The 25,652-nt window shown below is 52.0% G+C and overlaps 9 protein-coding genes across 9 annotated transcripts; 6 read left to right on the top strand and 3 right to left on the bottom strand.

Moving 5' to 3' along the window:
• Nucleotides 1-1,769: 1,769 nt before the first annotated feature.
• On the bottom strand, nucleotides 1,770-3,477 carry J4E86_002557 (uncharacterized protein; the record flags this gene model as incomplete). The annotated part of the gene is given in 2 exon segments (XM_051443115.1): nucleotides 1,770-1,841; nucleotides 1,861-3,477. 2 exon segments carry the CDS (start codon nucleotides 3,475-3,477, stop codon nucleotides 1,770-1,772), a joined length of 1,689 nt encoding a protein of 562 aa, XP_051306703.1.
• A 569-nt stretch (nucleotides 3,478-4,046) lies between these two features.
• Nucleotides 4,047-4,925, top strand: J4E86_002556 (uncharacterized protein; the record flags this gene model as incomplete). The annotated part of the gene is made up of 2 exons (XM_051443114.1): nucleotides 4,047-4,232; nucleotides 4,410-4,925. The coding sequence occupies 2 exons, from the start codon at nucleotides 4,047-4,049 to the stop codon at nucleotides 4,923-4,925; spliced, it is 702 nt and encodes a 233-aa protein (XP_051306702.1).
• Nucleotides 4,926-6,122: 1,197 nt separating this feature from the next.
• On the top strand, nucleotides 6,123-6,919 carry J4E86_002555 (uncharacterized protein; the record flags this gene model as incomplete). The annotated part of the gene is made up of 2 exons (XM_051443113.1): nucleotides 6,123-6,283; nucleotides 6,340-6,919. 2 exons carry the CDS (start codon nucleotides 6,123-6,125, stop codon nucleotides 6,917-6,919), a joined length of 741 nt encoding a protein of 246 aa, XP_051306701.1.
• A 2,564-nt stretch (nucleotides 6,920-9,483) lies between these two features.
• On the bottom strand, nucleotides 9,484-10,645 carry J4E86_002554 (uncharacterized protein; the record flags this gene model as incomplete). The annotated part of the gene is made up of 2 exons (XM_051443112.1): nucleotides 9,484-9,531; nucleotides 9,587-10,645. The coding sequence occupies 2 exons, from the start codon at nucleotides 10,643-10,645 to the stop codon at nucleotides 9,484-9,486; spliced, it is 1,107 nt and encodes a 368-aa protein (XP_051306700.1).
• A 1,180-nt stretch (nucleotides 10,646-11,825) lies between these two features.
• J4E86_002553 (uncharacterized protein) lies at nucleotides 11,826-12,771 on the top strand (the record flags this gene model as incomplete). Its single annotated transcript, XM_051443111.1, has 4 exons — nucleotides 11,826-11,863; nucleotides 11,926-11,996; nucleotides 12,085-12,475; nucleotides 12,525-12,771. 4 exons carry the CDS (start codon nucleotides 11,826-11,828, stop codon nucleotides 12,769-12,771), a joined length of 747 nt encoding a protein of 248 aa, XP_051306699.1.
• Nucleotides 12,772-13,144: 373 nt separating this feature from the next.
• On the bottom strand, nucleotides 13,145-13,624 carry J4E86_002552 (uncharacterized protein; the record flags this gene model as incomplete). Its single annotated transcript, XM_051443110.1, has 2 exons — nucleotides 13,145-13,522; nucleotides 13,586-13,624. 2 exons carry the CDS (start codon nucleotides 13,622-13,624, stop codon nucleotides 13,145-13,147), a joined length of 417 nt encoding a protein of 138 aa, XP_051306698.1.
• A 241-nt stretch (nucleotides 13,625-13,865) lies between these two features.
• On the top strand, nucleotides 13,866-15,133 carry J4E86_002551 (uncharacterized protein; the record flags this gene model as incomplete). The annotated part of the gene is made up of 2 exons (XM_051443109.1): nucleotides 13,866-14,127; nucleotides 14,202-15,133. The coding sequence occupies 2 exons, from the start codon at nucleotides 13,866-13,868 to the stop codon at nucleotides 15,131-15,133; spliced, it is 1,194 nt and encodes a 397-aa protein (XP_051306697.1).
• Nucleotides 15,134-16,244: 1,111 nt separating this feature from the next.
• Nucleotides 16,245-16,978, top strand: J4E86_002550 (uncharacterized protein; the record flags this gene model as incomplete). Its single annotated transcript, XM_051443108.1, has 3 exons — nucleotides 16,245-16,484; nucleotides 16,533-16,922; nucleotides 16,958-16,978. 3 exons carry the CDS (start codon nucleotides 16,245-16,247, stop codon nucleotides 16,976-16,978), a joined length of 651 nt encoding a protein of 216 aa, XP_051306696.1.
• A 6,068-nt stretch (nucleotides 16,979-23,046) lies between these two features.
• On the top strand, nucleotides 23,047-24,096 carry J4E86_002549 (uncharacterized protein; the record flags this gene model as incomplete). The annotated part of the gene is made up of 2 exons (XM_051443107.1): nucleotides 23,047-23,295; nucleotides 23,491-24,096. 2 exons carry the CDS (start codon nucleotides 23,047-23,049, stop codon nucleotides 24,094-24,096), a joined length of 855 nt encoding a protein of 284 aa, XP_051306695.1.
• Nucleotides 24,097-25,652: the final 1,556 nt, after the last annotated feature.

Here is a 25,652-nt window from a genome sequence, read left to right as displayed (position 1 = left end):
GCATGAACGAAGACGGGGTTTCAGGGTGGCACGTTGATGTGCAATGATTGAGCATTCGGTGCGACTGCTGAATGTGCGAATGATCCAAGTATGAAGTGATTCGCGCAGAATGGACTCCTAGCCATTCGCAACAACCTTGGGACAAACCTTTAGCGCAAGCGACCCAGGATCTGCTCGGATGACGCAACTTACCAGAACTTGCCTCAATTAAGAAGAGAGTTTGGATAACAATGTTCAACCTGGCGTTGGTGATAGTTCCTTCTATCATCAGCCCCTCTACATGCCTACCATTCAGGGCAAGGAATGCAACCAATCTCAATGGGCCGTCGTCTATCGAATAAGATTTCGCCTTTCTTGGAAGTGACTCTTCTAGTGACTTCCGCAAAGCTTGACAGAAGGCACAGCCGAGCTTAGAAGAATGAGATAAATGAGGCATGTCAGGCAGGACCTCGTCGAGCTTCCAGTCGAGGCGGACCAGTAGAGATTCTAGCGGTACATGGTAATAATTTCCCTCGTGCTCTGTAGAATGCAGTTCAATTTTGGACCTCGGGAAGAAAAGCCGCGCAATGCCATCTTCGCCCACTCCTTCATAACCCCCGATGGCAGCATCGTCGAAGCTGAGAAGACTACAGCGGTCGCAGAGGGCGCCATCTTTTGGTGGATCGCTCATTGGTTCAGTTGCCCGTCCGGGACTCTAACAGAAGGTAGGCATGCGATCTCGGAGTGAAGAGAAGATGAATAAGATGCGTTCTCGTCTAGAAATGATCTCACCAGACAGACGTTGGAAGCGAAGTGAAAGAAAGCTTAGCTATGTCGCGATGAGTCAGGTGAGCGTTGTTTCCAGGTGTAGCCTTACCAGGCGGGCAGTGCAGGTGCGATGATGTCATGGCCAGGCTGTACTTCCTTCCCAGCCAGTACCTTTGGCAGGTACCGATCAGGACTACGAGCTAGAACAAGTTGGGAATTCGGGGCGACCCCACTATCATTTGTTATCTCTAGGAAGTATCGTCAGACTCCCCAGCTTCACAAAATATGTCTAGGTGTTACAGACCGAAGGTATCCGGCGAAGCATCACTTCCGGATATCACGATTGTTTGATAATTTGCTGTTCGGAGCCAACACTGTGAGCCAACAAAAGTGAGATGGACACATAGCATGTTGCGACAACGACGCAAGTGATCAGCGACGTAGACCGAAAATACGTCCAGACAGCATGATAACCATGTATACCCACAACAGTTCCACTTCGTGGAAACAGGGTAGCCTGCATGCTCATATATCGAGATTAGCACGGGTTGGAATAGACGTAGTAGTAGTACTCACCACTGGAGCCGTTAAGTGAGTAGAGTAGAGAAGTCGCCGAGTAAACGAACCAAGTCGGAAGAGGAGGGCGTGTCTAAGAAATGTAAATAAAGTTGATTCTATCTTGCATGGGTATATAAGTGCAAATGCCAAAAACTCGCCATCCCCGTTTGTCGTATCATGTATCGTATAACCAGTGAGATCCCCGTTTACCGTCTCATGACCCATCATATCATGACCATGTTTCCCGAACAACTAAAACCATAAATGCAAAAAAGGTCTAACAATCATCCAATCATGATCTCAGGTCATACACAACATCTCCTCCCACCCAACCGTCCACCGCACACTCCCCATAACCACAACCAACAACCCCAGTCCCGCACCCACACTCGCACCCGCATAAAGATACGCACTCCTCCTCCTCTTCGCCGTATCAATCTCCACAATCCACGTGCTAACCGTAGTCAAACAGCCACAGAACCCGTCTTGAATGCCTTGTAGCACCGCACAACCGACGACGCTACCACCAACCAGGCCTGTACTGCTGAGAGGCACGTGTTGGAGGTCGTATGCCATACCGAGTACCGCAGTACCGAAGATATTGACGGTGAAGGTACCGAGTGGGAAGGACGGCGCGATGGGATTGAGGAAGAGGGAGATGTAGTAGCGGAGGAGACAGCCTGCGGGAGCGAAAACGCATGCGAAGAGGGCTTGGGAGCGCCAGGTTGAGTAGGGAGGCAGACACACCATGATGATTGCGCCGAACCATACGCCCCAGCCCAGGATAACGAAAATGGGATCGCAGACCCGGCGGGTGAATCGGAAGGGTAGGCTGGGTGTGATGCGGTCTAGGGCGAGAGCGAGATGTGCGCCGATGTGTAAGGCGCAGTAGCATGTTGCTATTGTTATTATGATGGTGGCGAGGATGGCCATGACGGAGTATCCGCCGTTTCGCGGGACTGTGGTGGTCACAGATGGTGTGGATGTACCTGCAGGATAGGGATGGTTGATTGGACTTTTCAAGTCATTCGACAACGCGAGGAAGATGTCGCGCATGAAACTCGAGAAGCTCGTGAAAGAGCCGCAAAACCCTGTTGCAAGACCAATATACATTGGTATGGTTTTCTTGATCTTCCCATGCCGCGCCTTGTGTTGCGAGTGTTCAATATCATTGGCGGGATAATCGGTTGGCTCAGGCAGTTTCTCTTCACCATCATTACTATTACTGCGACTCCCCCATTCGGCAGCGAAGAGACGGCGGTCTTCGGATAGGAAGCCCATGATGAATGTACCGGCGACATTGGCCCAGAGCTCAGAGAAAATGACTGGCGCGCCAGGGTAAAACGTCAGAGCCTGTAGACCCAGACGAGCTAGCGTGCCCCATATGGAGAAGAAGATGAGGTAGGAGATGGTGTACAGCTCCGTGGCACATCTCGATGCTTTTTGCTGCCCAGGGGTGCGCTTGGAGCGCAGGTAGTGCTCTGCGTCGGTGTGGTGATCGTCGTAGTGGTGGGTGTGGTCGTGCCCGTCTTCTTGAACGGGCGACATGCTGGGCAGGGCCGTAATGTCTAGCTGAGACCCTGATGCAGCACCGGGCGCTACTCGTCCGAGTGGAAAAGAGGGTCTTCTCGCTCGGTGTGGATGTGTTTGAGATGCCGGACTACCACCACCTGCATTCTCCCTCTGCGACGCCCTGCTCTGCGCGCGTGTTCTGGGTGTGCGCAATGGCGTGGGGAGATTGGGCGAATGCGCGTTGTCGTTGTAGAGATGGAGCCAGGAGTCTGCTCCTAGGAGGTCGTCGTCGTGCTTGCTCTCGCCGGCGCGTGAGGAAACTGTGCTGAGCGAGCGGTGCTTCCCGGCGTTTTTGTCCCACCGCTTCACGCTGCTGTACGAGTGATTCCGCTGTCGCGTATACGGCACATTGGGTGCGGGCGAGGCGGTCGAGGTAGGCGAGGGCAATGGCTCGCTATCCGCGTGCTCCGAATGGACTCTCTCGAGGTCGAGGTTGAAGTCGTGCAGGCGGCGCAGGTCGCTGCGGGTTCGAGATCGCGGTTCCGGGCGGTGCGCTGACTCTTCGGAGAGCGTGGAAGAACGCAGCGATGAGCGCTGATTGTTGAAATGCGACTCGCGCCTGGTGGGGACATCGTCGTCGTCGAGTGCAGCGTTGGCCATAGCTGCCGTCCTGGTCCCGTTTGTGCATGCAGCTTCGATGTGCAATGACGTGCGGGTCCCAACATGAGCAGTCACCCGTAACTTTGTAGTGTATAATCTCAGCTCACGACGCCGTGTGCAACTTGGAGTAACGCGCCATGCTGCTTTCTATGATGCCGGGACAAAAGTGGCGATGCCCGAGAATAAGGCAGCACACGTATATCAGCCCTCGTTCGCGTCTCTCCTCCCTCCTGCGCCAAATAAGAAAAGGTCAAATCTCAGTAACCTTTGCTTATGCAAACGATGGGACGAATGGCGCGCGCTTCCTTTTTCTCCGATTGGCAGGGGCTCCCCAGTCTAGCGGCACTGCACCTGCCGAGGCGTGACAAGGTTTCGTGTCACGGAGGCGCCCGACGCCATGGCATCTGTTATCGCCGGCATGTGGGGAGCTAGGCGTGACCACGCGCTTGTCTCATGCACCTTCTTGAATGGACAGTAGGTGTCAAGTTGAACACCGACTATATATTCCAGAATACCAAGACCTGCAATACTACTGTATCTTTTCTACGTAATTACACTGCGAATCCACCATGTCCGGCATCAACCTCCCCAAGAACGCCCACGTCTCATCACACCCATGTCTCCAGGCGAAGCTCTCACAGCTCCGATCCGCGAGCACAGGGTCCAAAGATGCGCAGAACCTGGTGCATGAACTCGCTCTCATGGTCGGCTATGAAGCTCTGGCCGCAGGCCTAAAGGCACAAGAGGCAGGCACCGTACGTTCACCCATTCCATCACGTTTACATTCACCCGGTCACATCAAGTCACAAAGTGGGGTGTAATGCACGACATATACTCATAGAAGGATTCCCATATCCCCAAATCACCCAGCCAACAACCATAGCAGCAATGCTATACCATACCATACCACCTGCTAACATGCCGTCTTCCAGGACAAATCCCCGCTCGGCTACGAATACACCACAACCACCACCTCCCCCTCACCGACCTCCATATCGCTCGTCCCCATCCTCCGCTCCGGCCTCTCCATGGTCCCCGCGCTCTCCTCCCTGCTCCCCATGCCCGTACCCGTCCACCACCTCGGTCTCTACCGCGAGAAGTCCACCTTACAACCCGTAGAATACTACAACAACCTGCCCTACCACACCCCGCACGCAGCTGGCTCGACCAAGCCCCAACCAGAGCTGGCGATTATTGTAGATCCCATCATCGCGACGGGTGCGACGGCGCAGGCGGCGATTGACACGCTGAAGGACTGGGGTGTGAAGCGGATTATCGTCGTTGCTATTTTGGCGACGGAAGAGGGACTGCAGAAGGCGTGCGGGGAGTGGGAGGAGGGCGTTGAGGTGTGGGTTGGTGGCTGTGATAAGGGGGTTGATGAGAAGGGCATGATTAAGCCCGGGCTGGGCGATATTGGCGACAGGCTGTTTTTGACGTTGGGGAAATAAGTAAATAAGGGGATACGAATCATGATTGAATGCGATATGGAGCATCTGCCAGCAATGCATGTGATGCCGTCGGCTGTCGTTCTTGTGTGTTCCCCCATCCTTGGTTCTCATTGGCTGACCCGACTTGGTACGAACCTAGGCTGCCAGACTGATCATCTCAGTCAGACACTTAGAATAGAGCAGGATACGGATCTTACTACAGGAACGACGTGATTGGAGAAGTCCTCCACGGGTGGCATGACGTGATGCCAAAATACTTCGATGTTTCCGGAAACTGGTGAGAAAGACGGGGGCGGAGTTCAACCTCATTCCAATAGAGAGGCACATACGAACGCCATTTTTGCAGCTGATAGGTAGTCTGTCACAGCCGATTCGTCGACGAACGCCTCGATAAGTCTTCCATGCAAGATGCCATCATGGCAAGGCTACATATCAGCCTTGTCCGCATGAGCTGAACCTGGAACATAGCACCCTCATGAGTTGTGCACAAGCTGATTATCGAGCTGAATATTCCCATAAAGCCATGCATTGCCCGGTACTGCCTGGCTCTGGAAACGAGTAGTCCTTTTTTTCTCGCTATGTCGAGGCTCAATGATGATACCGCACTCGTGGACGGAGTGACCGCGTCGAGCTCAGCCAGTCAGTCGAGAGTACTTTTCGATCAAACTCCCAGTCACTCACAGGCGTTGGTCACTTACCGGCCATCGAGTCAAGTTGATGGAGAAAGTGAGCATGTACATGCGTGGGATTTGGTACCCGGGCGTGACGGGGAAACTCAGTACGTATCAAGATCAGAGCCACTGCCTGGCAAACCAAGACCGTGGAGAATCCTGTGTCTGGGTAAAGTGAACTGATGGACACATCGTCGCATTTGGCTTACATACTCAGATGGCGGTGGCATCAAAGGTCTAGCCGAACTCCAGATTCTCAAACGCCTATTTCGGACCATCCAGCACAAAGCAGGTTTGCCTCCAGGGAAGCTTCCACTCCCTTGCGAGTACTTCGATATCATTTGCGGCACCTCGACAGGAGGGTAAGTAACTCGGAGAATATCAGCATCACTGCTAATCTCTACGTAGTCTTATAGCAATACTACTCGGCCGCTTGCGATTAAGTATTGATGACGCTATCAAGCACTTCAAGGCCCTATCGAAGGACATATTTCCTGAGAGGAAATCAACTATATGGTTCGCCAAAATGCCCTCTGTTGTTGGCAGGCTGTTAAAATTTGGTCAAGCCGCAGCTGGTAACGCTCAGTTCGATGGCAAGAAGATGGAAAAGATTTTTCGGAATTTTCTCGAGAAAGACCTCAGACTGGATCCTGAGATAGCGCTGCTTCAAGATAGCGCTTGCAAGACGTACGATAGTATTCTGTTGACTCGCAACCCTCGGATGCTAACGTATGATTACCTAGTTTCGTGTGCGCTACACGCAACGCGACTATCGGCAAGACGCTATTTCGAAGCTATGCTACAACAAATAGCATGCAGGATGGCTACGAGTTGAAGGTGTGGGAAGCAGCTCGTGCGACCAGTGCTGCACCACTGATCTTCGAGCCCTTTCACGTCGAACGCCACGGTATCACCGTGGTTGACGGTGCACTACGACTCAACAACCCCATTTATGAAGCCATGTCGGAGGCCAAACGTATCGATAGAAACCGCAACTTCGGATGTGTCGTCAGCATTGGCACTGGTGTCATGGACATTCACGGTATCGATGAGTCGAATGTTCTACTGCATCAAATCGCGCAAACCTGCGCCGAAATCTCCATCAACTGTGAAAATGTCGCGCAGGACTTCGCAGGTTCCGATGAGGGTATTGATCTACATAAGTCCAGCAGATATTTCAGGTTCGACGTTAAACGCCGAATGGATGCCGTCGACATGGTGGATTGGAGAAGGTTCGATGACATAACTGCCTACGTCGACGAGTACTTGAACAGGCAAGACGTTGGTGGTGAAATTGAGCGTTGCGTGAAAGCACTTAGTTAGTTAGCCTGAATTCATTTTCGTATATCGGGGCAAATACTGACTACTCTGGCTGTGCAGTCACGCCGAAGCTCATCAGGAGATCCACTTTACCCCTGCATGATCCAAATCCAGATTTTGAGCCCGACGTCACTTGCATAATGACAATTCAAGTATCTCTACAGGACAGATTCAAGATCTTCATCTGTGATTCTATCAATCTTGTTGGATTCGGGTCAGTGCTTTGTCGCTCTCTTTGTTTCGCATCCAGGATCCGTCTGGTAGAAAACGCCACTAACTTATACCAGAGCCCCACAGCTTGCATATCGAATCGGAAAAATAGATGAAGCGTTGCGCGATGTATTCTACATCAAGACTGATACAAGGGAACATGCAAGTCACGGTCTTGATCGTATAACCGAAGTTTTAGCCCCGGAAATGAACATGCCAACTCCATTCAAGGAGAAGCTAGAAGTCGTCGGGCATCTTCTCCAAGATCCTTCTTTACCTCCGGTCACCTTGATCGTTGATGGAGCGGGGCGAGACGACGCAGAGCCTATCATACCTGCACCGAACTTCACTGTGTCACCCGAGAGACGTCTGATCATGGTAGAAACATGCCCGAGAACGAGGGACGCAACGTATTTCGGGCCTGGGATGGATGTATCCTTTACCAAACATATGACATACGCATCCGGGACTCGGCCGCTGCTACGCTCGCATAAACCACTTGGATGGGGTGTCCACAGTACAGTCGATTCGGTCACTCTTGAAGAAGACACAGCACTATTGAAGGCTACTGTAGAGCTATTTGCTCGAAAAGTTGTCCGTATCAATGAGGTCTCGTCGAAGCCAGGGCACGCCATGAAGAACCATCTGTTAGTGGAGATTGAGATTCCCAAGCAGATCAAGCACCCACACATTGCTGAGATTCTTACATCCTACGAAGAGAGAGAGGGTTCCAGTCTTATCTTCGGATACCTGATGCGACCAGTCGCTCAATGCACCATGAGGAGTCTGGTGGACGTTGTTAGCGGGCGTAATCCTCCGTCAATGCAACCCCGGTGGTTTGTGTGCATAGCCAACGCTGTAAGCTACCTTCACGAAAAAGGTATTGCACATGGAGATATCAAACCTTCAAATATCTTGTACAAGGACGGCGAGATATATCTAGCTGACTTCAGAGTAACAAATGTGCGCGCTTCCCTGGAAACCAGCTGGCCCGCCTCTGCCTCTGACTCATACACTAGCATGTATGCTTCACCCGAATATGCTGCGTCTGGATCGACTGGATTTGACTTTGACCGCTACCAACATGAAGCCTTCTCGCTAGGGTGTGTCTACTTCGAAATGCTAAGCCGGTATTTCGAACGGCCGTGCCTCAAACTCTCCACCATCAAGAACTACTCCGCTCTGACGGTTCGGATGCATGGGCTGTTGACAGATATGAGCGCTCATATATCAGAACAGCGGTTGAGAGAGTACTTAAGGCAACCGCGTGAGACAGACATGCGCCTGCTAGACCCGATAATCAAGCTCACACAATCACTCATTTCGTATTATCCTGGATCACGTCCTACTATCACTAGTTTATACCAAAGCATATGTGCTTCCCCAGGGTGGCAAGAAGGAGAGGAGTTCCATTGTCCTTGTCAGAGTCGTCGCACGTGAGATCGGCAAGGTCAAATGGGCACTGATGCGCACATTCATGTTATGAATTCCGTAGAGGTCTGAATGATGTCGTGATCAAGTCAGGATCAAATAATGTACTCTCGAGGCCAGGCAGGTAGTCATCAGCGCCGTCTCATCCCCTATGTCTTTGGTCGTTCTCTTATAGCAATGAACCTGTCGCTCCAACCGCCGCTCCGTCCAGCCATTCGTTCCCGTGTACTGATGTATATCACGGATTCGACGAACATCTAAACAACGGTATGATCATGTCGGGATCAAGTGTTCTCCTCCCATGGCGCGCCAATCGGGTAGGGAGTGAAAAGGCTGCAGCTCCGGACTGTACCAACTAATGTGGTGCTTCTTTTACTTCTCTAGCCGACAATAGAGACCCATTTAATTCTGCTTCACAAGCTACCAAGTTCGATACGATAAACGGGGTGTAGGGCGCCTGAACATAATGGTATACGCCAAATCATGAGGCCTCAACTGATGTTCGTGCCAGCGCAAGTCCTGGTCCACGGAAGCATGGTATGTCAAACTTCGCGCGATGGCCCCTTCATCTTGCTCAGTCCCGAGGTCGAAGTCGCACTTGATGCAGCCTATTCCAGCGGAAATACGTTGGAGCACGTCTGGGAACTTCTCGTAGAAGTAACAAATACGGCGTCGCCTCGTGAACCATGCAAGCTGCCTAACTTCTGGGTCGTCTCTGGGCATATACGACAGGTCCATAGCATTTTGCCACGCGGCATCTCGTTGTATGACGTTGTCGAAAAGTTTGTGCGCAAGCCTGGGCAATGCGACTACGTCTCCGTCGGATACCAGAGTGAATGTGCCGATTGGCATACCCAGAGATTCCAAGGCATCAGCCTCGACCATCCAGGGTGTGAATGCTTTCGTCAGTGACCGAGCCTCTGGCCTTACAACAGGAAGCAACCAATCTCGCCATGAAGTGGCACGAGGGACATCTAGCCAGGTCCTCCGATTACGTTTAGCTTTCTGTGTGGCGTGCTGCATGCATACCCGTTCCTCATCACGCCAAGGATATGGGTGATGGAAAGCAGACGCAGTTTTCCAGATGCTAACACGTCGTTCGATGCGGAGCTTGGGCATGTCGATGCAGAAAGGTATGAAGCCTCGCATGTGGCACTCAGGATTTGCGATGGATTCTTGTTGCTCGATCAGACGAAGGCGTTTGATCTTCTTTCGCAGCACTTGGGGTGTGAAACTGAGGAATTGGACTGCGATGGCTGCAGCTGAGAATGGATATCGAGCGGTCTTCAAACGAATAGCGGTATCTTCAGTCGGCACGCCAGGGACAGACGCGGTTTTCATGAAGTCTGTGTTGGTGGGAATTGTCCAAAGTCTTGACTGTAGGTTGGTGAGATCCAACAGATTGCGAGCTGGTAGTTGGGCGCCTGATGGTATCCGCAAGATGTCCATCCATTCGATGTGGTCGTTCGCGAACTCGGGATGCTTTGCCAGCACGTTCAACGTTTGCTGAATGAAGTCGCGATAGATCGACGGAGCTTCTCCCCAGTCATGACCTTTGGAGAACCATGTCTCATCGCGGTTCGAGCGCCAGGCAGAGAGTATGGGCTGAAACTGGGGGTAGCATGCAGCTATTTCTTCCTCTCCGGCCTCCCTTAGAAATCTACGGGCCATTTCATCGACGACGTCCTCCTTGTATAGTAAGATGTGGCCTATGTCATCGACCCATTGATCGTCACTCTCGGGTGGCGTGTGCACGAAAGCAGCATGAAAAGTTAGAGTGACTTCGAATGCGCGACAAAGAAGCTCCTCTAAGATGGTATGACAAGTGAAGCCGAGGGACATGTCATTAGCTTCCTGGTTAGTGATAGTGAACTTGTGTGTCTTTGCGTCGTATGTCGAATCTGTATCCGGTAGGTAGAGCTCGTATACGATATCTCGAAGTTCTCGCGGTAAATCCATGAAGGATAGGTTGGGTCGTGCTAGCTCGGTAGAGGCATCCTGATCTGACGGTACAGTACGAGAGGGCAGGATACTGATGTTCTTGACGATGATCATGCGGGCCAGAGCTGAAGATTCTTCGAAGGCCATTGGGGTTTCGCCCGTATGTGGGACGTTGATAGTCCAGGTGAATGCTCGAAGCCTTTGAGGGAGCCCGGGGATTATACGATGAGAAGTGTTCCGAAGACACGTTGATCTAGTAACCGTGGCCGGAAGATGATCAGGTCGCAGCATGCAATGGTGTTATCATGGTTCGGTTGAGAGTGCTGCCTGGGAACACCCTCAACTCGTGACCATACTCTCAGCGTATCATTGCGGCTTCTTGTTTAGCTCAAAGTATAACTCCCAGTGGTTTTTACATCCAGGATTGAATGCGCTTCCGCATTGTGTGCATTTGCTTCCGCTGTTCATGTATTCGGTAACGGTCAGCACATGCTTGCACTTCCCGCAAAGCACTGCGCTCTCATCTCTGCGTGTGTAAGGCCAGATATCAGACCCATGAGACTCGCATGCATCGTGGCAACTGATACATGCATAGAACTTCTGGCAGCAGAAATGCTTGATGGCGATGATGTCAAGCGGGGAATGCCAATGAGAGCATTGCGTTAGCGGTGTGACGGACAAGCCGTGAACAGTCGGAGAGTCTTGCGTTTCGGATGACATTAGGGTACCGGCAGTGGTCGTGTGGTTGAATGCGGTGCTAAGGCCGTGCATATGAAGGATTTCGGCCGGGTGTGAGGCTGAAAGCTAAGAAGCGCTGCGGGATGATCAAGTGGGTGACCCCACTCTTTCGTCATCGCTTCATCCAGTCGGAAACACCAAGTAGAGTGATAGATACTGTAACCAGTATTTTTCTTCCCGACACATATAGATTTGAAGCATACATCGTTAGATGTAAATGCCGCAATGCAACGGCATGGCTTCCGTAGCTGCCTGGCATCGGGTTCCACAGGATGTATAATGAAACGTCGCGACACTTGCCAATTCGCCGAAGAGATTTCCTATTGGATCACCGTCCCCATTATTTTTCAGTAATGCTTCGCCCAAGCCCGAGTTTTGCCGGATGCTGTTACTGTACAGCACAGCTCAGAGGCCTCAGACGTCACTAGCCCCGCGTCACCCCACTAAGCTGTAAGAAGTGCGTGCTGCTCTTGCTCAACAACAACAACATTCCGTGCCTTCCTCATTCACAACACTCAATCACAATCCCACACCCTTATACCCTAACATAACATCTTTTCACGCAAACGCAACCAATCCAACCGCAAACATGGCTCGTCAATTCTTCGTCGGCGGCAACTACAAGATGTGGGTACTTTCACAAGCTGTGAGTGCTTGGAGATGATGAAGAGAAGCTGACAAGTCTAAAGGAATGGCGACATTCAGACGATTAAGTCGCTCGTCGAGAACCTCAACAAGGCCCAGCTCGACCAGAACACAGGTACGTCGAAGCATCTTTCCAGCGACCCGAGAAAAGCGCAAAACTCCATCACACCATCGAGAGGACGAAAGACTGACACCAGAACCAGAGGTTGTCATCGCACCACCAGCCCTCTACCTCCTCCTCGCACGCGAGCACCTCCGCAAGGGCATCGAGGTCGCGGCGCAAAACGTCTTCGACAAGCCTAACGGTGCCTTCACCGGCGAGATCTCGGCTCAACAACTCAAGGACAGCGGCATCACCTGGGCTATCCTTGGTCACTCCGAGCGTCGCCAGATCCTACAAGAGACTGACGACTTCGTCGCCAGCAAGACAAAGACTGCCATCGACAACGGTCTCAGTGTAATCCTTTGCTGCGGTGAGAGCCTGGAGCAGCGTGAGGCGGGCGAGACCGTCAACGTTGTCACTAAGCAGCTAAAGGCTGTTGCGGACAAGGTCAAGGACTGGAGCAAGATTGTCGTTGCCTACGAGCCCATCTGGTATGTCGAGCCTCACTCTCAAATAACTTCTCAGTCTAACATGTCGCAGGGCCATCGGTACCGGCAAGGTCGCAACCACCGAGCAAGCACAAGAAGTCCACGCCGCCCTCCGTGAGTGGCTCAAGAAGGAGGTCTCAGCCGAGGCCGCCGAGAAGACCCGTATCCTGTACGGTGGCAGTGTCTCGGAGAAGAACTGCGCGGAGCTTGCCAAGCAAGCCGACATTGACGGTTTCCTCGTCGGTGGTGCTAGCTTGAAGCCTGCCTTCGTTGACATCATCAACGCCAACCAGGCATGAATGCCTCGAAGCGATGCTCGTCTATAGTTGATTGGAGCGTGCTTCGGCAGCTAATGGTTATGATCTTATGAAATAAAAGAAGACTTGGCTAGGACCTACGTAGATTCAGCAAAATGAACGTCCATGAAGATCATCGCTTTGGGCTCTGAAAATTTCGTGATTCTTGAATTCTTGATACATTGTTTGTACATTGTTTATGCCTTTCCAGCCAGTGTGTACCGCTCCCATCTTCTTGGGCATGCCTGAAAAATGTCGGGTCCTTCCGCATTGGTGTCACAGAAGCAGAGCTTTGGCCGATAGGCCACCACGCCTTGCCCTGATTCTCGCTGGATATCGGTGCGTATGGTATTCTTCTTCATCCGTCTTCCATTCTTCATAGTTTGACTTTGCTGCCGTGGAACGGACTCCAAATACCCCTAACGTTCTCGTTCAGACTCTTCACTGGTCGTCCATCCAGCCTCCTGTTCTTCTCTCCTGTGCTGTTCCTTAACATCTCTGCCTTTTCCCTCACACCCTCATTCTGCAGGTTCCTCACACATATTGACCGTTGGGCGCCGTTGATGTAGTTTGCGATGATTACGGGGTGGTGGCGTGGCCGTGGGCTGACGGAGATTTCGATCTGGGGGTTGCGCTTGGCGAAGGCGGGGAGAGAGGCTTTGAGGAAGGCGTTCATGCCTTTCGACGACCCCCACCAGTTGCAGTAGTGGAAGGTGATGGACTTGCACGGCAGGACAAAGGCTCCTACGCCGTTCTGCGGTCGTAATTAGCACCCAGGATGACAAATGCGGGGACACATAGAATAGCGAGAACATACCTGGGCCTTTGCGACCGTCTTGATGGCCGAGAGAGGCATGTTGGCAGGCAATTGCGGTGGTGACGGCGGTGCTTTCACCAGTCTCAAAGTCTAGAGTCGGGCCCGGATCTCACGTGCGGTGGTCGCAGCCTAGGTTTGCGCTAGTGCGAACTCCGCGTCGCAGCTTCCTCGAACGCCCCAACTCCCAAACATCGACTTCCATCGTCGCGCCCTCCACTCCTCATATTCCAACTATTCCACATCGCCGTCTGGAGCGCATTCCAGAAACAAACTCGCAACCATGACGCATCTACTCCCCCCGATGCTGCTGAACCTATTCGCCCCGCGGCCGCCGCTGCGCTGGGTCGAGCCTTCCGACCACGCGCCTGAGAAGCGCTGCACGCCCAAGATTGGCGGCATTGGCCAGTACATGGAGGCGCTGAGGGAGTACAAAGATAACGACGGCTACGTGCCCACCGACAGCTGGCTGCAGAAGCGCGATCGCAAGAAGCTCGAAAAGAAGGAGAAACAGGAGTATCTGCTTACGGAAGGGGTCAAGGATTGTACGACATCACCACGCGCGCTCGTTCGCTTACGTGCGCAATTGTTATTTGCATCACTCACTAACATTATCTAGACAAACCCGTCGAAGATCCTAAAGTACAGGGCGACGCCTTCAAGACGCTTTTCGTTTCTCGCCTATCCTATGGCGTCACCTCCGATGACCTCGAGCGCGAATTCGGCCGCTACGGTCCCATCGAGCGCATTCGGATCGTTGAAGACGTCACCCAACCCGCCGACGCGCCACCCAAGAAGCGAAAGCGCGGCTATGCTTTTATCGTCTTCGAGCGCGAAAAGGACATGAAGGCTGCATACAAGGAGACAGATGGCATCAAGATCAAGGATCGACGTGTGCTTGTAGATGTCGAGCGCGGCCGCACAGTCTCTGGATGGCGCCCGCGTCGCTTCGGTGGCGGTCTCGGCGGACGAGGCTACACCAAGGGCCCGTCTGCTCGCGGGCCAAGCGGAGGAGGCAGCCAATTTGGAGGACCTCCAGCCGGCCCTGGTGGCTTCGGAGCCCGCGGCGGTGGCTTCGGTGGAGGTTTCGGCGGACGAGGTGGTGGCCGTGGCGGCTTTGGTGGCGGATTCGGGGGTGACCGAGGAGGCTTCGGCGGTGGACGAGGAGGTTTCGGTGGCCGCGGTCGAGGTGACTTTGGCGGTGGTCGCGGAGGTATCGGCTATCAGTCCAACGGCTACGGACCTCCCGATGGCGCGCCAGCTGGTCCTCGCGGTCCACGAGGCGGTGGCTTTGGCGGCGACCGAGGAGGCGGAGGTGGATTCGGAGGCGACCGCGGTGGAGGCGGAGGACGATACGAAGACCGACGCGGCGGCGGTGGTGGTGGCTACGACCGAGGATCCAGCGGCGCTAACAACGAACCGCTCGGCAGCAGAGATCGATACCGCGACCGCGACGGTGGGTACGGTGGTGGAGGCCGAGACGACGGCTCAAGGAAGCGCGGCTACGAAGGCGACAGCTACGACGAACGAAGCCAGCGCCGCAGATACTAGGCCCGCTCGATGGCTCACGTATCTTCTGCAAGGGTTTGTCAAAGGTTACCTCCCCTTTCTTCGCCTCACCCTTTCTCGGCTCTGAGGGTAAGATCGAGTTTGTTCTGCTCTTGACGTTCGACCATTCAACACAGCGTTACAGGTCAGGATGGTAAGGGTTGTCGACGTATTACCTCTAGGCTTTCGATCGGTCACCACACTCTCGTCGATTGGCACTCCACGTCTCGATCTCAACTCCTCGGTAGGGACAAGGTACAGCGTCATCCTTCAGTCGATTGCAGCCACGATCTACATCATCAGGTCCGCACAGGTTTGGTAGGCCAGGCAAGGACGGTTCCCATCGATGGGTAGGGCAAGGTGAACTTTCTTCCGCATGTTTTATTAGCTTTTCTTTCTTTTCAAATTATCTTCCTTGCTCGCGGTTTTGCCTGGGTAGGTATTAATGTAAGTTACAAGCACGATGGTTCCAGTAGTGCAGAGACGTCAAGGTAAGGTTAACAGGTAAGGAGTTCACTTCCTCGCTTGGTGATCTTCCTGTGATGTGTTAGGTATTAAAAAGCATCTTTTTGCTACGTTCAATCGAGACGTATTGCCACACGCGGTGATGTAGCAAAAATCATGGGGACTCGGGCTCATTTTGAGTAGAACAGTGTGGCCGACAATCATTCAGCTTGCGTGATGGCAACGATCTTTTGCGCTCCTCGGTCTATACGCACACAACGAGCGAGCGCATCGGTAGCCCCTCAGCGTTCTACTGCGACGATTGCTTACGAAGAAATTGGAGCGACAGTTCCGTATCTTCAGTGGAATGCCTCGCGATCATTTCCCCGACCTGCGTACCAAAGCATGGATTTTCGACTCCATCCCAGAGGAGTCGACTCGAGACGTGCCGTTCTATCCGCATACTAAGACCTTTTCCTGCGCCACGATCGTTTCATTGTCGAAAGGCCTTGTGATCCCAGTTCCTCTGCTCAGACGGAGGGTGCACGGACTGGGAGTGGTGCCTATTGATTACATCGGCTGATACCCGCTGTTCACCCTTCCCCTTCGTTCGCTACTCCCGGAGCACTCGACTCTGTTGTAGTACTCCTACTACGATTGGGTCTATAGCATGGCGAGACGACGACGTTCGAATGGTGCTAACAAGCACAATGACCTCAACCTCAAGCACAATGACCTTATCCTTAAGCCCAAGAGCGTCATCAAGAACAGACCTGTGGACTGGGCAGAAGACGACGAGGGCGATTTACAACCGATCTTCGCACCAGAACCTATGTTCACACCCGAAGAACTGGAACCCTACAGATCGAATCGCGCACTGTTCGATCATAAGAGGAGCCTGCGCAAGCTTGTAAGTTTACCAGACGATGACAAGGAACTTTCATGCTAACAAGTGCAGGTTGGCCCACCATTCCCCTTCCTCCAGCTTCCAACCGAACTACGCGTCGAGATCTACCGCTACGTTCTCGTCCAGAACTATCCCATCTACCTTGTCTACTACAAGACTGTCAGCAAATACCCAACCAAACTAGCGCTCAGTCTCCTGCGTACATGCAGTGCTATGCACGACGAATGCGCTCAGATTCTCTATGGCGAGAATAGATTCGTCTTTTGGAGTACGTACGACCACCTCGAACTGCTGCGGTTCCTCAATCACATCGGGCCTGTCAATCGCAGATGGTTGAAGACCTTGACCATGACACCCCCCCTTCTCCATGAAGACGAACCGGTCTACAGCGATGAGACTCGTCTTTACGGTAATTTTGGCACTATTGCCTACTACAGACACGTCTGCCCGGAATTTTCACTGTACACCTTGAGCAGCCAAAGGCAAACCTGGGTTGACTTATGCAAGTCGCTAGTCACCATTTTGGGAAATCTCCCGCGACTCCGCGAGTTGATTTTCCGGATCCCCCCGGATTGGCACCGGTACAGATCCCGCGGGCGGTTTACTTCCCGTTATTATGAAGACGAAGTGGCTTGGTGGTACTTATCAGAGCTGCTGAAATTCAAGCGTTCTCTTTGGGTATCTGTCACGCAACTTGTCAAGCAAATCAGCCTTAATAGCCCTGATTTCCCGAAGCAGGAAAAGAGACGTAAGCGGGATCTTGCAGATCTCAAGCGTAAATTGGGGATTTGGGATCATCGAATGGTTCTGGTCGATGGTCCTTCGGATTGGTTTGGCTGTCCGGCTCGGGTGGAAGAGGATCCTGATGAGTATCTTCGCGATGTGCGTGATCTTTACGCTAAACGGACTTACTAGCCAGCATCACGAGAACTCTGGTGGATACATTGAGCGTTTTCCTGCCTAGATTATCACTGAGTCCAGAGTAGATATCTGTAGGGTAACGAGGCCGCAATGAATGTTCACGATACCGAGCTTCCATCTTATGTTGCTTGTGAATACATCAATGGGTACCTAAGACATATGTGTATGGGGTATTCGAACAGTGATAAAGGCTTTGTATTGTATGCCAAAGACTTGAGACTAATCTTCGCGGCGAAGACGGTAGAGCTAACTGAAATTATCGGAAGGCCGTGTATTCTTGCGATCGTTCAATCAGGCGGGGTCTCGCTAAGCGTGAGGCAGTGACGCATCATCATCGCATTCACACTCTCCATCGCTCCAAGTCTTCGTACGGATAGCGGCGTTAGCGATACCATGGTGGTCTATTCCTAGGAATCTCGATCAAGTATGGTGCATGGTATTTCCGTCGATACTCCTGCCATGACCCTTCCGCAAACTCGTCGAAGATCTTTTCTGGGTCATATGTTCTGCCCGGTATGAATTCGCAATGTACGAGAGAATCGTGGCTGCCGATATTCTGTAAGGCCTGTGGAAGTGCTTCGTAGGTATAATTATGACGCCGTCTGCGCTCAGTCCAGGTAGAGATCGGTAAGACTTTCAGTTGGCGCTTGTAGCTCAGGTCTTCAGCAACTTGCCACGCGACGTCTCGCTGCAAGGCATCGAAGACCTTACTGATTGCATCCGGCGCGGCTTCGCTGTCTTCGAACATTATCTTGAAGGCCCTGCTAGGTATACCCAGAAGAGGCAATGCCATCGCTTCCGCTAGCCAACCTGCAACTATCGGCAATACAGTCTCCGAATGTATTGTATATTTGCCCAAATGAAGACACTAAAGTACATTCCACAATAGGTCAACGCGTCTATGAATACGCAATTTCTCGTTTTCCTGGCAAAAAGGAATCAGACCTCTTACATGGCATTCTGGATATGCGACAGACTCGCGGTCTTCGATCAGGTCGACTTGTCTGAGTTCTGAGCGTATTGAAGTCGGAAGAGCCTTTAGGAATCGGATGGCACAACTAGCGGCGGAAACGGTAGCACGCCTGACCACCTGTCCCGGTGCCAAACGAGTGCGAGAATCTCTAGCGTATGCGATGCCCAGGAGCTCCTCGAGCGCTTCATCATCCGGGTGTTGCCAAGGTTCGAGGTGCGGTAATATCGACAGATCAGATGACTTGCTCGAGTGCGGGATATCCTCCAGGACGTGTAAAGCGAAGTTGACGAAGTCGCGATACACGGAAGGTGGTTCGCCATAACTGTGGTCGGAGTAGATCCCCAACATCTTGGGCCTAGTATCCACGTCTGTAGAAGAGGGCCTTCTAGTCTCCATGTCTGTAGAAGAGGGGCAAATTGTGGGTAGACAGCACATATCAATCCTTCTGACTCGTCTGTCAAGTATGACTGCGCTATCTGATCAAGTAGATAGTTCTTTTTCATGTGCAGCTTGCCCAGAGCCATGTCAAACATTCCTACGTTGTACCTTGATGCCCCCGGACTTACGGTACGGAAAGTAATCTTGTTGAGTCGTAAAGCGAGACCGTGCAGCTCGGCTGCGGCCTGACGACACGCGTACGTAAGTGATAGATCGATGTGTTCGCCGTCCGCCCGCGTCAGTTTGTTCTTGTCGAAGTCGTATTTCAGGCCTGTATCACAAAGGAGGTAATAGCCATAAATCTGATCTCGTAGTTCCCGCGGTAACCGAAAGAGGGGTGACTGTAGTTGCATGTGCGTTGGACGACTGGGGGAAGCCATGGCTATGGTCGTACAGCGTATGTTCCTGGGTGCTGATGCATTGAAAGAAAGCCCTTTGATGCGAGCGAATAGAGGTTCCTTGATGTGGGTAACGAGATAACTCTTGATACGGATAAACAGAGGTCTTCTAATGTGAGTGAACAGAAGTCTTCTGATGAAAGGAAACAGAAGTATCCTTAAGAAAATGATTATACATTCCCTGATGAAGAATTGATTGGTGAAGAAGCCCCAGGTTTCGTCCATGAGCGTAGCTAGATGTTCAGCAATCATCGCTTCGTGAAGCGGGTGGGAGATTCGGAAACCGGTGAGTTTCTTGATGGCAATAAGGATGAATAGTACAAAGCAAGTGGATGTGGCGTCTGTTGCATATAAGTAGCAAAAGCCGTGATTGCCAAGACCATAGTTGCAATATCAGTTGTCCACTCAATTGTACCGCAATGGTAACGCAACTGTAGCTGGCTGTTGCCTAAGGGCTCAACTCTGGTACGGTGCAGTAACAGCCGAGGACCCTTAGACTCGCTGGGGTGATTGCATGCCTTCGCGTCGGCCTGCCCGCCGCATGGTCACACGAAGAGGCTGAGAGCAATACCCGCAATCGATGAATTATCCATCGCACAGTATGCGACCCGTTTCTGAATGAGGCTCCGTTGGTATGTGTCTTTTCGTGGAGGCAGCAACGATCTGTACGGAGGAGAAAATCGGTAGACCCACTTTATCTTATTTATTCTAGCATCTTTTCGGTACCCTACGGGCATTGTCGTAATTACCATCATTCGATACAACACGTCTCTGATTCCGTGCTGCGCCTCCCAAATATCGTGGAAGCCATCGTCGTTGCGGATATCGGTGCCACCGGTTCGCCAACGTAGCGGACTCAGCCAAGCTAACGCCTCTCGTTGCATAGTGTTGACCGTCCAGGCGGGCGTGCATGCACATGGAAATTCTGCTTGTTCTTTGGGGCTCATGTATTGGTCTCTTTGGTATTCATTCGCCGGAATGATATGGGTACATTGGATGCACCATGACTTCGCATGCTGAGCGCGAGATTGAGATGCGACAACCGCAAATCGTTGGCATATAGTTCAAAGGAACCCTGTTAGAGGACATCTGCTCCCAGAACCTGCTATGGGGGTCAAACACAACGCCACAGTCCCTGCAAATGCTAGTCCGGGGCTTGAGAGACGCCCAACAGTGGTTGCACTGCCACGGTACCCACGCGATGCAAACTTCCATACAGTGGGGTCTGAGGTCTGCGCAACGCTTACCAAGTCCAAGAGATTTAAGCGCTTAAGATGTATGGCGACGTTTCATCTTGTAAGGACATAGCCCCATCGCAGGATATGCCAAGGAGGGAGTGGCGGTTCTGTTTGAAATTTGGCCTGATCATAAGAGTTCCAACGAGACTCCCAGTTATCATCATCCCATCCGCGGTGATCTTGGCCCAGCTTCTTGGGGCTGTACGGGGTACCAAGGCTGAAGTTGCATCGAATAGGCGCATCCTTTTTTGAAAGGTTTGCGACAACGTCTGGAAAGCACTCGGTGATGTACCCTGTTTTAAGCCGCCGCTCTGACCACGAGTGATGAGGAAGCGTGCCTTTTGTGTATGCAACATCTAAAGCTACTTGCCAGGCAGCATCTCGTTGTACCACTTGAAAGGCACGTGAAGCTTGTTCTAGATTGGGTGCGCCGTTGAATATGAGGGTGAGCGACCCTTCCGGCATTCCAAGAGTTCCCAGCGCTTGCGCTTCCGTCATCCAAGAACCTATGGCATCACTGATTGTCGCAGAGATCAAGCGATCATCCCGCATAGTGTTCACATCGTCGCCATCCTGACTTCTTCTGATGTAGTCGTACATTGCTCTGGTTGACACGGGAAATGCGTTTCTCCACAGGTCGACGACACGCTCAAAGCAGAGTTCCTTGTGTTCTTGGCAAAAGGGGATCAGGCCTCGTGCATGACAATGTGGATATGCCACAGCTGGACGGTCCTCAAGTAGAATGACTTTGCGTATCATTTCGCGGGTCGTTGCAGGGATCGATTGTAGGAAGCGGAGAGCTGCATGTACTGCGGAAAAGCAATAGCGGGTACTGGACCAATAATCCGGCCGCTCGGGCTCAACATTCACGATGTCTGCGAGTCGTTCAATTTCGATGATATCGGGAACTGACCAGGGTTTCACGCAAGCATTTCTTAACCCGGGGACCTTACATCCTTTACGCCTTGTGCAATGTTCAGGGGCTGCCTCCAATACTTGGAGGAACCTGGGATGCTTTGAAAGTAAAGTTAAGATGAGCTGCTTGAAGTCTTCCCACACGGAACGGGCTTCACCGCCAGTAAAGTCCCAATTGCGTAGCGCGTCGATGCTTCTTCCAGGCTCCCACTCGTCAAAGATCTGTTCGAATTGTGGAAAAGCTTGACTAGCTTCCTGTGCCATGTCTTCTGTAAGCAGAAGTGGTATCAAATGCCGTATCAGCCCTCTTTTCGCGAGTGAGATGCTTTCCACGGTGCTATGAAAGACGCCCGCATCTTTGTTTGTTGAGTCCGAGAAATACGTAGAGAATGTGATTGCATTGTAGCTAAAGGGAAGGCCACGAAGCTCGTAAGCAATTTGTCGACAGGACGCGGTAAGGGCGATAGAGACGGGGCGACCATCGGGTTCTCGGAGTTTGTTCGATGCATAATCGTATGTGTAACCGCCTTCGATGCGAACGTAATGTTCATAAATGAGATCCCGAAGCTCGCGTGGCAGACGGAGGATGGCAGGCCGTACAGTTGAGTTTGGTGGTTGGACATCATCCTTGGAGCTGGGCAGGGCTGCACCTTCCGTGGCGGGCATCCCGGCGGCTTGTCTTGGCTGACTCATCGAGGATGAGGAGTTGCATCAACTGCAGATGCGTTGTGGATGCTAAGAAGACTTTCGCGACCCTGCATCGAGCGCCGGTGTTATGCGGGGTGATGCGACAGCTTTTGCGACTCGGTGGCCACGTAACAGTCCAGCAGGTTGCTGTCTTCAAAGACCTAGTCGGGCAAGTGCGAACGCGACGTGGACAAATGATGAGGTACCCACGATCGGGTGGTGACGAAGTGAAGTTCCCAGCGGGAGCCCGCCGCGGCTTTTGGCAACCCATGCCTAGCGTCATCACGCACAAGCTTCTGACGGCTTACCTCGGTACATCATGGTTTTATGAAAGCTCCCATAGCGCTATCAAATGCTCGCGCATCGACCAGTGACGAAGATCCGCTCTTTTCGCTGCATTCGCGAAAAACTCGATGTACGAGCAACGGTATGTGGCTTTTTGCGCAGGTAGCTAGCTGACCATCTCAGTACCTAGGTACTATCTCGATGAAGCTGCTATACCGGATCCGGTATAGTTCACTCGCGGACCTGTAGATGGCATACCTCTCGAGGCGATGACTCTCCTTCGCAGAGAGCACTGTGAATTGCTAACTTTGCACGGTCTTCAATGCGAGCTCACGAACCGGCGTTTACCTTACCAAGCACCTCCTTCCTTATCGATCTCTTTCATTTACAGTCTCTCCCGCTTGTTCTAGATATATAAGCCTAAACTAGTTTCAAATCTTCCACTTTAACTATCAATATACTCTCAACAGCCATGTCTGCAGATCTGCAGTGTGCCTCTTGCCTCCTTTCTCACGATGGCGAACATGAGAAGCGTCGGAGCGTGGCCAACGTCATATACCTAGAATGGAATGAGACTTGGGACAAGCGCCATGCGCCTAGAATGTGCTCAGCTAAAGATGGCTGTTTTGATGAGCACACACTTTTGCAAGTATGTTCTAGTAAATCCTTATCTTCAGAGTACAAATCTAATGACGCAGACTTTCGACTACATGAGACTTCCCACCGAACTACGGTTCACCGTGCTCGAGGCTTTGATCGGACCAGCTATCTGGCCACGAGCAAAAGTTGAGTGCCGCAATTGCTATGCCGACGACAACAGCAGCGAGCCATGCTACGCGCTGCTGGAATCACAAGAAGAACGTGGTACCATTGACGACGAAACCATCATTTATGACTCGGAAGACGAAGAACTTCCCGCGCTCATGAGTGAGGGCGAGATTGAAAAGTCCGAAACTTGCGTTCACACCAAACCCCTGGAAAACGAGCCTCGAGGACTAGCAAGCCTTGCTCTCCAAACCGCTAGCTAGCCGAAAACTATTAGCATTAATATACCATACGAAGTCATCAAACCCACGTACGGATGCCGCAAGTCACATCGGCTGGGACCCGATGCGTTTTCCACCGATGGGCTGTCAAGAAAAAACTCACATTAGATGAGGAGCCTGCTCCTGGTCAGCCGACAGTTCAGCTTCGAATTCCAGAAGATGCTCTGGGAGTCCACCGTCAAGCGCTACACCCGTCTCCATACTATGGGCGCATCTATCCCGCTACTTCAGTCGGTGAAATCCATGACTGGCTTCAACACCCTCAGTCGGTTAGCACTCAGCATGAGCAACAGCCAGTTTTTCCGTCTCTTAGGTTTCCGAAGCAGTGGGAAGCGCGGATTCAAGCCTTGCACTTCGTCTGGAGAATTCACCCTTGATATCCTCACCAACCTCAACCTTGATCACTTTCATTTCGACTTCCAGATTCCCAACAATCCGTTTAGCGACGAGACTTTCAGTATCAACGACCCGTGGCGCCATGTTCACGATATGCTCCGCAATACGGCTTCCTGTCAGAGGAAGTTTGTTGATCTGTTCTTCGTATTGGCGTTCGATCGCCTGAGGAATGTTCCCAAGGTGACCTTCTCTGGTTACTTCAAGGAGAGCAATCTAGAAACATGGGAAGAAATCTTGGCAGCATCGCGGAGGACTCTTGATTGTGATATGAGTTTGAAGGTATCAACGATCATGTCCATGCCTGCCGACAAATTGTGAGTTCATCATTCGTAAAGAGTGTGTCTTTACTGACTTGAGGCCAGTCCTCTGAGATGCGATTGTAGTGTTCGATGCCACCACTCGGTGCCGGTAGAAGTTGAAGGCCTGGGATACACCGATGGGCTGGAACATGTATTCGAAGTGTCATGAGTATGTTCTTGAGCAGGTACTTTCGCAACCATGTTGTGTTCTGAGAGGTCGTTGAACACTAGGGTTTTGAAACTAGTAAAGCAAAGCTAGGTACATAAAAATGTTGAGAACCCAGGGATTACGAACGCACGATTATCGCTTCTCCCCATATCGTGATTGCACGCCGTAGTTCGATTACTTGAACCGCTATTATACTATCACATACTGCCATCGTAGCTCATGCCATGGAGGTAGTGGAGCCTTGGTTTGGAACTCGCGTGGAGAATGCCTGTCCCAAGATTCTTTCCAATCCCGAGGAGTCCATTCTCGACGTTCATCCGCGATCTTGTTAGCGTCGTGAGTTTGGCCGGGATCAAAGTTACAGCGTACGAGTGGGCTATCTGTCGAGAGCGTTTGGATGAATGCCGGCAGAACGTCGAACATGTAGCCAGTACAACGTCTCCGAGCGACCCATGTCGGTGCGGGTAACGAGCCAGTAGCATATGCAACGTCGAGTGCGGCCTGGAAAGCCACGTCTCGCTGCACGACATCAAAGATTTCGGTCATGTAATCAGGTGTCGGATTGCCATCAAGGATAAGCGTGAAGCATCCATGCGGCATCCCAAGGGAGGGCAAAGTCAGTGCTTCGGTCACCCATGTACCCACTGCGTATGTAATGTCGCTGGCAGCTAATCGGTCTCTCTCAAACATGAAACTATCCACTCCATCTTCGTTGAAGGAGCTATAGTTGAGTCGGCTCTCGAGCTCAACGTCAAAAACAGCCTTCCAAAGACTAGCGAAGCGTTGAATACAGATACTTGGGTATTCTTGGCATATTTTGATAAAGCCGCGGCCGTGGCATTCCGGATGTGCCACAGTTTCATGACTCTCCAGCAGACGGATACTACGAATCGCCGCAAGCGCTGTGTCGGGAAGTGACTGTAGGAAGCGAAGTGCTAACGAGGCTGCGGAATAGGTGTATTTCGTCCGTTGTTTGTAGAAAGGATAGCTTGGTTCAACTTTGGCGACAGCTGCTAGCTCATTGCGTTCAGCCCTGCTGGGTATATGCCAGAGTACTGGGCTTGCGTTGATGAGTTCGGACATGTGTCGACTATTGCTTGGAATCCAACGTGGTCTGGCCTTGCCTTCTTCCAGTACAGTCGCATCGAAATCTGAATGTTCTGAGATCTGACTCAGCACAGCACTGAGACAGTCGCGCCAAATCGAAGGAACTTCACCGCAGTCTACATCCGGTGTGGCCAAGACCTCAAGTTCAGGTTCTGATCTTCTACTCCAGCCCTCCAAGACTGGCGAGAGCCGTGGATAGGTATCCGCCACTACTTTGGCCATTCTGGGTGTAAAGAGTTGCGGAGCAAATGTCCTCACCACTTCCCGCTTGCGCCACGCAATCCTCTTAATCATGGCGT

The sequence above is a fragment of the Alternaria arbusti genome, assembly GCF_024043155.1.
Source record: "Alternaria arbusti strain BMP 1465 chromosome Unknown scaffold_2, whole genome shotgun sequence".
Taxonomy (NCBI): Eukaryota; Fungi; Ascomycota; class Dothideomycetes; order Pleosporales; family Pleosporaceae; genus Alternaria; species Alternaria arbusti.
This window is presented reverse-complemented; position numbering and strand designations above follow the sequence as displayed.